The sequence below is a fragment of the Vitis riparia genome, chromosome 10 (genome assembly GCF_004353265.1).
Source record: "Vitis riparia cultivar Riparia Gloire de Montpellier isolate 1030 chromosome 10, EGFV_Vit.rip_1.0, whole genome shotgun sequence".
Classification (NCBI taxonomy): Eukaryota; Viridiplantae; Streptophyta; class Magnoliopsida; order Vitales; family Vitaceae; genus Vitis; species Vitis riparia.
Genome location: NC_048440.1, coordinates 12405323 through 12417063, shown reverse-complemented (window position 1 = coordinate 12417063; position 11741 = coordinate 12405323). Strand labels below are relative to the sequence as shown.

At 36.8% G+C, this 11741-nt stretch overlaps 2 protein-coding genes across 2 annotated transcripts; both read left to right on the top strand.

Annotated features, from left to right (window-relative positions):
- Positions 1–5747: 5747 nt before the first annotated feature.
- Positions 5748–6252, top strand: LOC117924122 (phospholipase A1-Igamma1, chloroplastic-like). Its single transcript, XM_034842689.1, has one exon. It carries the CDS (start codon positions 5776–5778, stop codon positions 6211–6213), a length of 438 nt encoding a protein of 145 aa, XP_034698580.1. The 5' UTR covers positions 5748–5775; the 3' UTR covers positions 6214–6252.
- Positions 6253–8018: 1766 nt separating this feature from the next.
- On the top strand, positions 8019–11741 carry LOC117923103 (phospholipase A1-Igamma1, chloroplastic-like). The gene is made up of 2 exons (XM_034841348.1): positions 8019–8023; positions 10514–11741. The coding sequence occupies exons 1-2, from the start codon at positions 8019–8021 to the stop codon at positions 11628–11630; spliced, it is 1122 nt and encodes a 373-aa protein (XP_034697239.1). The 3' UTR covers positions 11631–11741.

Genomic DNA, 11741 nt, shown 5'->3' with positions numbered 1-11741 from the left:
TTATTGGTTGGGTGGGAATGAGCTTAGGGAAGGGGTTTATATAATTAGATTCATAGCCCATATATACGTGAGTTTCATGGAAGGCTCTGAACAAAAAACTTTGAAAACCACCCCATTGGGCAGCCCATGACTTTCTGCTGGTAAGAAATTTTGACTACTCCCCATTATTGACCTTTTCTTCGGCTCGAGATCAAGGGGTCCAATGGCGTGATTTATAAAAATACAGAAGTTCAACTGCAACAAAACGTTAAAATTGAACCAGCCAAAGAGTCAATGACAACCATGACATATGACCAAATTTTAGGGTTTTATATACCTTTTATAAGAATTAGGTGCAAGTTCCATTTATGTGGCTCTTATTGGTGCATTCTAGAACCACACGTGTAGGAAATTCTAATTGTTTAATGAACAAATTCAGCAGCCCTAATTATGTATTTGTTCGCAGTAAATTCAAACCAAGTACATTTCCTTCTTTGAAACTAACCAAAGTTGAATTCCAAGGAACTTAATTTTGTAGTATTTGTAATATTAACCGATATTATTAGCATAGGACAAACATTAATGTCCAACATTAAAAAAGAAATATTAACATAATTGAGAGTCGTCTATATATGTTTAACAGATTGAGATGCCGCCATATTAGATTACTGTTAATTAAATACCCGATTTAGTGGACTTGACCAATCAGGACATAGGAAATTACAAATTCTTGAATTTATTATATATCTAAGAATAACTACTGATCCCACAACAATGGTGTCTTCTTGACTGTTGATCGTCACACCATAACCCCGTCTTCTTCAGCCCATAGTTCTTGCTTGTGTAGCATCCATGGTTTGTTTGGGTGAACTGTAGTTGGCCTCACACTTGTGTCCATTGACTACATTTTGTTCAAAATCCTGCCAAATTGAGTCCATCCTAAAACTAATGACAAAAATATTTGATTGATCCTCCACGATTATCTTACCTAATTAAGTTTAAATTTTGTAACAGTTAGCATAAATTTTTTGGGAAGAATGGTGTTCTTCAACTTAGATTTGCTGAACACCTGCTACAACATATATAGGAGATATAATCTTTATTAATTTTACATATTTCAACATTTTACCATAATTATTGGCAGATTAAATTATAACAAGGATAACACGAAGATATATTAAAATTTTAATATTTCTAATTTAATTATATACCAATTTTATTATTTAAAGTTTTTTAAATGGCTATATTTATTTTTGAGTTTAGAATTATATTATATATATTTTAAATGCTTTACAATGCAAAAATGTTTTGGTGCGATACCCAGGTTCAATCCTGATTCCCGTGCGCTGACAAGGCTTTTAGCCCTTAGAAAACAAGCCCCTTTGAATCCCACATCGGAACTTGAATGATCAAAACAACATTCGGAAATGGATGGGTCAAAACAACACTATAAACTATCTATTCATGAGTGCAACAGTCAGCTCAGTCAAAGAGTTGGGAAAGTGCCTTGCATTGGGCCTAATCAGCGTCTCCTTCTCATCCTTGAAAGGACCGGTTAGTTGATAAAGGCTTCTGTTGGGGCCGGGCTTGTGAAATAAAGCTAATTGGTGGGCTGAAAAAAAAAACCAGAAAGTTTTAGCTGAGCCGGGTAGCGGTTTAGCGGTTCGACCTAAGGGTCTCCAACGGGCGGGCCGGGCCGGGCCGGGCCTGAAATAAGAGGCCCGCGGCCCAGCTCGGGCCGGGCCTATGGGCCCGTTGACCAGTCAACGGGCCGGGCCGGGCCGGGCCATGCAAGAATGGTAGGCCCGCGGCCCGGCCTATGAGCCCGCGGGTTGGCGGGCTGGTGGGCGGGCTTGGGCGGGCCGGGCTGGTGGGCGGGCTTGGGCGGGCCGGGCCGGGCCGGGCCGGGCGGGCTTTTTTATTAAAGCCAAAATGAAAGGGAAGGGAGAGGGGGGGATTCGAACCCCTCCCCTCATGGTTAAAGTTTAAAGCTTTAACCAACTAAGCTACAAACTTTTTATGTTTTATTAATGGACTTAGTTATATGTATATAAAAATACAGTATATTATTTTTAAAAAAAAAATTAAAGGCTCCAACGGTCATGTGACCGTTGGAGCCTTTAGCTCCATCCCATTATTCCCATATGACCGTTGGAGGCTCCAACGGTCACATGTCAAATTTTTTTTTTTTTTTTTTAATTTTTTTTTTTAAAATCTTCCTATAAATACATCTTCTTCCATTTCATTTTTTCATCAAATTCTCTCTATTTCTCTCTCTATTTCTCTCACATTCTACAATATTTCAAATTCTTTTATTTTTCCATCAAATTATACAATATTGTTGGTGGTGCAAAACAAGCATTGGTGGCTCCAAGAGTTCAAATTTGCTAGGAATTTCTGCATCGGTTCTCTAATTGAGTAACATACTTCACCCCTACTACTTTATTTTTTTGTTACATTTTTTTTTATATTTATTACTTTATTATTTTTGGCATAATATTTTATCAATAATTATAATATGACAAGTGCTTCTTCATCATCTAGTCCATGTGATGAAATATCATCAAACAAAAAATTTACTTCAAATATATGGAATTTTTTTGATAGAATAGAAATAATTTTAGAAAATAATAAAAAAGAAATAAAAGCAAAATGTAAAATTTGTAATAAATTTCTTACTGGTGGCTCAAATGCAGGCACAAGTCATTTAAAAAGACATCATGAAAATTGTAAAACTAAAAATAATGTAGATATTAGAAATTATATGCAATTAGGTAAAAATGAAAGTGGAAATTTAAAAACATTTTCTTATAATGAATCTAACTGTCGTGAAGAAATGATTGATTATATAATAAGAGCAGAACAACCTTTCAACATGATGGAAACTCATGATTTTGTAGGAACAATTCAACGAGGTATTAATCCTCAATTTAAAGGTTGGTCTGGAAATACAGTTAAAAGAGATATTATGAAAAAATTTTATACACAAAAAGAAATTTTAAAAAATTTTTTTGCAAATTTTGAAGGAAATATTTGTTTAACATCTGATATTTGGACATCTTTAACTCACACTGGTTTTTTATGTATAACTGCTCACTACATTGATAATGAATGGAAATTAAATAAAAGAATAATTTCATTTAAATTAATAAATGCTCCACATAGTGGTAAAAATATAGCATCTTTAATAAATGATGAAATTATAGATTTAGGCATTCGTGATAAAATATTGACAATAACATTAGATAATGCTGCTAATAATGATGCAGCAATACATAGATTAAAACTATATTGGCAAGTAAAAGAAGATCATGCTAAAATATTTCATGTGCGTTGTTGTGCACATATTTTAAATTTAATTGTAAAGGATGGATTAAAAAATGTTGATAGTACATTGGAAAAAATTAGAGGCATTGCATATAGTATTAATAGTTCTCAAGCAAAACATGAATTATTTTTTCATTGTTGCAAAATGTTAAATATGAAAAGAAAAAATATAAATTTGGATATGGCCATTAGATGGAATTCCACATATAAACTTTTACAAAATATTACAAAATATAGAAGAGTAGTCGAATTATATGAAATACAATTAATTAATAATGATTGTGAAGCAGATATTTATGCATTAAATGATTATGATTGGCATATTGCGGATCTTTTAAGAGATCTTTTTGAAGTTTTTGATATTTCAACAAACATTTTTTGTGGTGTATATTATCCAACTTCAAATCGAGTTATTACGCAAATAACTAATATTTTTCTTGTATTTCAAAAATATTTAAGTTTTGAAATATTTAATGATACAATATTTGCAATGATAGAAAAATTTAGAAAATATTGGGGAGAAATACCTTTAATTTTTTATATTGCTTTAATTGTGGACCCTAGATTGAAATTTGAAGCTTGTGATGAATGGTTAAAAGTTATTTATTTTAATGACCAAATAAAAATTGAAGAAATTAAAAATGAAATAAATTCATTATTATATAATTTATATAACTATTATAAAGAAAAATATGGTAATGATATTAATACTATTAAATTGCCACCTACATCTACAAACTCCTCATCTTTTTATAAAGGAGCTCTAGAAATGTTGAAAAGTCGAAAAAAGACAACAAATAGTTCTCCAAATAATACATCTGATTTAGATAAATATCTTAATACTGATACAATTTCATTTGAAGATCAAGAAGATTTTGATATTTTAATATGGTGGAAATCACATCAACACAAATATCCTGTGCTTTCTATAATTGCTCGTGATGTACTAACAATTCCTGTGAGTACAGTTGCATCAGAAGCTGCTTTTAGTGCAGGTGGAAGAGTAGTTAGTAAAAAACGATGCAACTTAGCGCCAGATGTTATTGAAGCAGGGATATGTGTGAAAGATTGGGAAATAGCAGATAAAAGGATGTATGATTCCATTCGAGAAACAGAGATGCTTGCCGATATGGAATCTTTAAAATTATCAAGATCTTCATGGATGCATGATAGTTCGCCATCACCGCCAGAAAATAATGACTAAATGTATATTATTTTATTTTTTTTATTTTTTGTGGTTGAAAAATACAGATGATTGACAAATAAATAGGTGCCAACCTAGTTGGGATGTATTTATTTTGTAGTGATGTAAACTTTTCCCACATTTTCAAATGTAATTATATATTCAATGAATAAAATTTTGAAATGAATATTTTTTTTAATAATTTTTATTTTTGTAATTTTTTTTTAAAGGGGCGGGCCGGGCCTACGGGCCGGGCCTACGGGCCGGGCCTATGGGCGGGCCGACGGGCCGGGCCGGCGGGCCGGGCCGGGCCTAAACTTAGGCCCGCGGCCCGGCCCGCCCAAAAACGGGCTCGGGCCGGGCTTGGGCCCGGCGGGCTTGGGCCGGGCTTTAGCCCGTCGGGCCGGGCCGGGCCTAAAGCGGGCCACGGGCCGCGGGCTTTTTGGAGACCCTTAGTTCGACCTTCAGCGCTAAAAATTTTCATTTTTTTATTTAAAAAATAAATTTTATATATATAAAAAAATATATTTATTAGCAACCAAGGGTACTCAGAGTGCATTTACACTAAACTTTAAGGATTGGGAATGAAATTAATCAAAATTTGTAATGAAAATCTAAAAATAAATAAAATAATGTATATATGATGTTATTTTTATATATAATTAATTAGTTAAAATGGATAACCAATTTACATAAAATTTATGTTTTTTCTTAAAGAGTAACCAATTTTTAATATAAATATTTATAACTATTTCAAATATTTACTTATAGGTTTTAAAAGAAATTTTTATTATTATTATTATTATTTAACAAATAAAAATAACTCATCCAATCTACAAAGAATAGGGAATGAGTATTGGTGGGGTCCTTTAATCAGGATGCTTCTCAGAAATGGGTGTGAGCATTGGACCAAAATCAGTCCACCGCACACGGGCAAATGGGAACGCTGACGGTTTTGGGGCTGGAAGTTGAAAGTCAAAAGTTGGTACCCTTTCTCTCTCTTTCTCTTTTGCCACATGGGAGACTTGGAACCAGTCGAAAAAGCAGGTTCATAAGTCTATTACTATAATACCCTTTTCTTTTCCGACACTACAAGCATAAGTTAGGGAGTGGAAAGAGTCAAAATTTGAATAGCCGAGAGACCATGCCCCCGACGCGTCATGGAAACTGAAAAGTTCAAAACCATTGTTTGATCGAACTCGTTCTCGTTTCTATATATATCTCGTGTGCATTCCAACTTCCAAACTCAGCAGAAAGCGTTAAGCGTTTCCAAATTGAGTGCTACCATGAAGGCTATTTCATCCTCCTGCATCCACCACCATCTCCCGGTGGCTCACCACCGCCGCACCAACCAGACTTTCATTATTCGTGGCTTTCAAGAAGTTGCCACGCTCCCCAAACAGCAGAGCGCCAGCTCTCGCCTATCCCAATCGCTCTCAAACCTCCTTCGTCTCCATGTTGACACCCCTCCTAGAACTGACTTTCAGAGTTCTACTGGTATTTCTCTCATTGATGAGAAGCACTCCACTCCAACATGTTCTCCCAAAGAAGACATATCGAACAAATGGAGCGAAATTCATGGTTCCTGTGATTGGGACAATCTTCTTGACCCTCTTCAACCTTGGCTTCGCAGAGAGATTGTCGAGTATGGAGAATTCGCGCAGGCGACTTATGATGCATTTGACTTCGATTTATTCTCGGAGTATTGTGTTGAGATATTATGAATGCTTTCCTTATATCATTATTTCCTTATATCATTTAGTGTTGAGATATTAGGAATGTTTAGATATTAGGAAAGTTGAGATATTATGAATATTGAGATATTAGGAATATTGAGATACTAGGAATATTAAGATATTAGGAATATTGAGATATTAGGAAAGTTGAAATATTAGGATATTAGTTGTTATTTCCTTATATCATTCTTTCCTTGTATCATTCTTTCCCATTCTTAGAATGGTGATTACCCTCTATATATACTCTGTACATGAACGAATGAAAGGATGAATGAAAAAACTACAATTTATCAATTTGAAGATGGTATCAGAGCCATGGAACTGAAATCCTGGATATTTTGTCGCTATGGTAGTCCGACAGCGATCAACCATCCTAAGACAAGCCCTAATATTGATAAGTCAACCTTCAAATGCACTCACTGCAATAAGACTGGTCCCACCAGTCTGGATATCCCACAATTTCAAAGCAACGACTCTTGGTATGACCAGGAAAACAATAAGGAACCGAGGGTTTGAACCATGGACCTTTAGATCATGTTTAGGCTATCAACACTTTGTTATTAATTATAATAATCGTGATCAACGGAAGAAGGATTCCAAGAAAACCTCGACTGCAATTGTTGCCGAAATAAAAACAGAGGCTAATGTTGCTGAGAAAGCCTCTGCATTGGTAGCCGCTACTGATCATGGTGGTAAGTTTTTAAATACTTTTACACCTGTTATTAATAGTACATGGATAATTGATTCTGGTGCTACAGATCATATGACTTTTGATTCTAGACAGGTTTCACCCCTTAGACCTTCCTCACAAAAAATTGTTTCCACAGCCAATGGTAACATAACCCCAGTTATTGGGGAAGGATCCTTAACTCTTACTGATACTTTGAATTTGGATTCTGTTTTAGTTGTTCCATCTTTAGATTACAATCTTTTGTCAGTTTCTCAAATCACTACAGCCTTATCTTGTATTGTCATTTTTTGGCCTAAATTTTGTGTGATTAAGGACATCCAAACAAGACAAACGATTGGTTGTGGTATTAAACGAGGAAAACTCTATTACTTGGACTTGCAGTCAAAGGATTCAAATAAGTTGCAACAAGCCTTGATGGCAGATGGATCTGAGGAGGAGAAGAAAAATTCTGAAATTTGGTTGTGGCATCGACGTCTGGGACATGCTTCCTTTGGTTATTTAAAAAAATTGTTTCCTAGTTTGTTTGCAAAGAGTGATATTTCTGGTTTCCGTTGTGATATTTGTGAATTGGCTAAAAGTCATCGTGCTTCGTTTCCGTTAATTTTGAATAAAAGTCCGTTTCCTTTTATGGTTATACATTCTGATGTTTGGGGCCCATCCAAAGTCCCAACTTTGAGTGGCTCACGTTGGTTTGTTACTTTTATTGATGATTGTACCAGAATGACATGGTTATGCTTGATGAAGACCAAAGATGAAGTGAACTTGTTGTTTCAAAAATTTCATAAAATGATTGAAACTCAATACAATGCAAAGGTTCGGGTTTTGCGTAGTGATAATGGTGGAGAATATCAAAGTTCTGATCTTCAAAAGTATTTGGAAGGACATGGCATCATTCATCAGACTACTTGTTCCAATACACCCCAGCAAAATGGAGTCGCTGAACGAAAAAATCGACACTTGTTAGAGGTTGTTCGTGCTTCCTTGATAGCAGCAAAAACACCAATATCTTATTGGGGAGAAGCAATCACATCTGCCGCATACTTGATCAATCGGGTACCTTCTAGCTCAATTAACTTTCAAACACCTCTCCAAACTCTTACTAATGCTGTAGTTGCCCCAACCGTCCCAAATCTACCTCCTCGTGTTTTTGGTTGCGTGGCATTTGTGCATCTACACAAGCACCAACTCACCAAGTTAACTTCCCATGCATTGCAATGTGTGTTTGTTGGATATGCATTGCACAAAAAGGGATATCGATGTTACCATCCTCTAACTCGACAAATGTATATTACAATGGATGTGGTGTTTCATGAAGATTCAATGTATTTTTCATCTGAGTCTGAACTTCAGGGGGAGTACCATAAGGAAATTCAGACTCTCGATTATGATTATCATATTTCTGAGGAAGATGAATCTGGACAATCTGAACTAGTGAACCAGGAAGTGGGTGAGTTGGATATGAGTGGTCAACAATTTGGGTCCGAAGATGTCTTCATTGAAATACCAAACCAATCGTCGTCTGTTGAGGGTGTTCTTAATTTGGAGCCTGATCCATTCATGAAACGGTTACCACATCGTCATAATAGAGGTATTCCTAAACCCACATATGAACCTGAATTGTCTACTAAAGTCAAATATCCCATGAGCAACTATGTGTCTACCCATCGTTTGTCTGAATCAAATAAGTCATTTGTAAATCAATTATCTACTGTAGCTATTCCTAACAGTGTGCAGGAAGCCTTAGCTGATCCAAGGTGGAAAGCAGCCATGAATGAAGAGATGAAATCATTGCAGAAGAATGAAACATGGGAACTCGTAGAATGTCCACCAGGAAAGAAGCCAGTTGGGTGTCGTTGGATCTATACTGTGAAGTACAAGGCAGATGGTAGTATTGAACGATTTAAAGCAAGACTGGTAGCAAAAGGGTACACTCAAACTTATGGAATTGACTACATAGAGACATTTGCACCTGTAGCTAAGATCAACACAATTCGAGTATTACTGTCTTTAGCTGCAAACCTAGATTGGCCATTACAACAATTTGATGTGAAAAATGCCTTTTTGCATGGCGAGTTATCTGAAGAAGTATATATGGATCTTCCACCAGGATGCATGGTGTCAGAAAAGCAATGTCAGAAGGTGTGCAAATTGAAGAAGTCATTGTATGGGTTAAAGCAATCCCCGAGAGCATGGTTTGGAAGGTTCACAAAGTCAATGAGAGCTTTTGGCTATCGTCAAAGTAATTCAGATCACACTTTGTTCCTAAAAAAGCAACATGGTAAGATTACGGCACTCATCGTATATGTGGATGACATGGTAGTTACAGGAAATGATCCTGAAGAAAGAAAAGCTCTACAAAATTATCTATCTAGAGAATTCGAAATGAAAGATCTAGGTCATCTGAAATACTTTCTTGGGATTGAAGTTTCTCGATCAAGTGAAGGAATTTTTCTGTCTCAAAGAAAGTATGCCTTAGATCTTTTACAGGAGACTGGAATGTCGGGATGTCAACCTATTAATACACCAATAGAAGAAGGTCTGAAATTGTGTGTTGAGCCTAATCAAGTATCAACCGATAAGGGAAGATACCAAAGACTTGTGGGGAGATTAATGTACTTAGCTCATACAAGACCAGATCTTGCTTATGCATTGAGTGTAGTGAGTCAATACATGCATAATCCTGGAGAACAACATATGAATGCAGTCATGCGTATTTTGAGGTATTTGAAGAATGCTCCTGGGAAGGGAATTTTATTCGCAAAAAATGTTGATCATCAGAGTATAGAAGTATATACTGATGCTGATTGGGCTGGTGCAGTGGATGATAGGCGATCTACATCTGGTTACTTTACCTTTGTAGGTGGTAATCTTGTGACATGGAAAAGTAAGAAACAGAATGTCGTCGCTCGTTCAAGTGCAGAAGCGGAATTTAGAGGTATGGCTCTAGGACTTTGTGAGGCATTATGGCTAAGACTCCTCTTACAGGATTTAGGTTATCTATCTAGGTAACCAATCCGACTGTTTTGTGACAATAAAGCCGCATGTGATATTGCTCATAATCCAGTACAACATGATCGTACAAAGCATGTCGAGGTGGATAGATTCTTCATTAAGGAAAAGTTGGATGATAAGATTGTGGAATTGCCTAAGATTCGATCAGAAGATCAATTGGCTGATATCCTTACCAAAGCTGTCTCAAGTCAAGTGTTCTCAAAATTTTTAGACAAGTTGGGCATGTGTGACATCTATGCACCAACATGAGGGGGAGTGTTGAGATATTATGAATGCTTTCCTTATATCATTATTTCCTTATATCATTTAGTGTTGAGATATTAGGAATGTTTAGATATTAGGAAAGTTGAGATATTATGAATATTGAGATATTAGGAATATTGAGATACTAGGAATATTAAGATATTAGGAATATTGAGATATTAGGAAAGTTGAGATATTAGGATATTAGTTGTTATTTCCTTATATCATTCTTTCCTTGTATCATTCTTTCCCATTCTTAGAATGGTGATTACCCTCTATATATACTCTGTACATGAACGAATGAAAGGATGAATGAAAAAACTACAATTTATCAATTTGAAGATATTGTGGGAGCTGTAGATACAATCAGCATAAGCTGTTCAAAGAACTAGGCCTAGAAAAGAATGGTTACATGGTGAGCAAGTATATCTACGCCATGTCCCATATCGATGTGCCCCAATGGTTGGAAAGGTCTCACCTGCTCGACACATGGAGCAAAGATTCCAACTGGATGGGCTCCGTAGCAGTCAGCGATGATCAAGAGTCGCGCCGGATTGGGCGAAGAGATATTGTCGTGGCATGGCGTGGGACAGTGGCCCCATCGGAGTGGTACGAGGATTTTCAGAGGAAGCTAGAGCCTGTTGGGCATGGAGAAGCTAAAGTTGAGCACGGCTTCCTTAGTATCTACACATCCAAAAGGGAGTCTTCAAGGTATAATAAGTCAAGTGCCTCAGATCAAGTGATGAAAGAAGTAACAAGGCTAGTGCAATTGTACAAGCAAAGAGGTGAACAAGTGAGCCTTACAATCACTGGACATAGCTTAGGCGGTGCCTTGGCCCTCCTCAACGCATGCGAAGCTACCACCTCTCTTCCAGGTCTTCCAATTAGTGTAATATCGTTCGGTGCTCCCAGGGTTGGCAACATTGCCTTCAGGGATGAACTCCACCAGCTGGGAGTTAAAACCTTACGGGTGGTCGTGAAGCAAGATATAGTCCCTCGGATGCCAGGACTTGTCTTCAATGAAAGATTACAGAAGTTCGATGATATCACAGGAACCCTAAAATGGGTGTACACGCATGTGGGAGCGGAGTTGAAGCTCGATATGCAATCTTCTCCTTACCTCAAGCGCGGGTTCAATCTTCCCGGGTTTCACAGCCTGGAGACGTACCTCCACCTTATTGATGGATTCCATAGTAAAACCTCGACGTTTCGGGAAGGTGCTCGGAGGGATATTGCCCTAGTGAACAAGGCTTGCGATATGTTAGTGGATGAGCTTAGGATCCCACATGCTTGGTACCAATTTGCAAACAAGGGCCTAGTCCGCAATGCTCACGGTAGATGGGTTAAACAAGTAAGAGACCCAGAAGACATACCTTCACCTGCCAGAGAAACCCATCATCAGGCTTTTTCAGTTGAGATGCTTGCAACTGATGAAGGACTCGCCCTTACTTTGTGTTAATTAAGCCATAAATTTTATGGGTTTATACAGCTTGAACCACAATTGTAAATTATGTTATTCATATACGGATCATATGACAATACCATATAAATTATTTTGGTTACTTGGATA

What these genes read in the sequence shown, in the direction of transcription:
- LOC117924122 (XM_034842689.1), top strand. Translation starts at nt 5,776, where the DNA reads ATGAAGGCTATTTCATCCTCCTGCATCCACCACCATCTCCCGGTGGCT.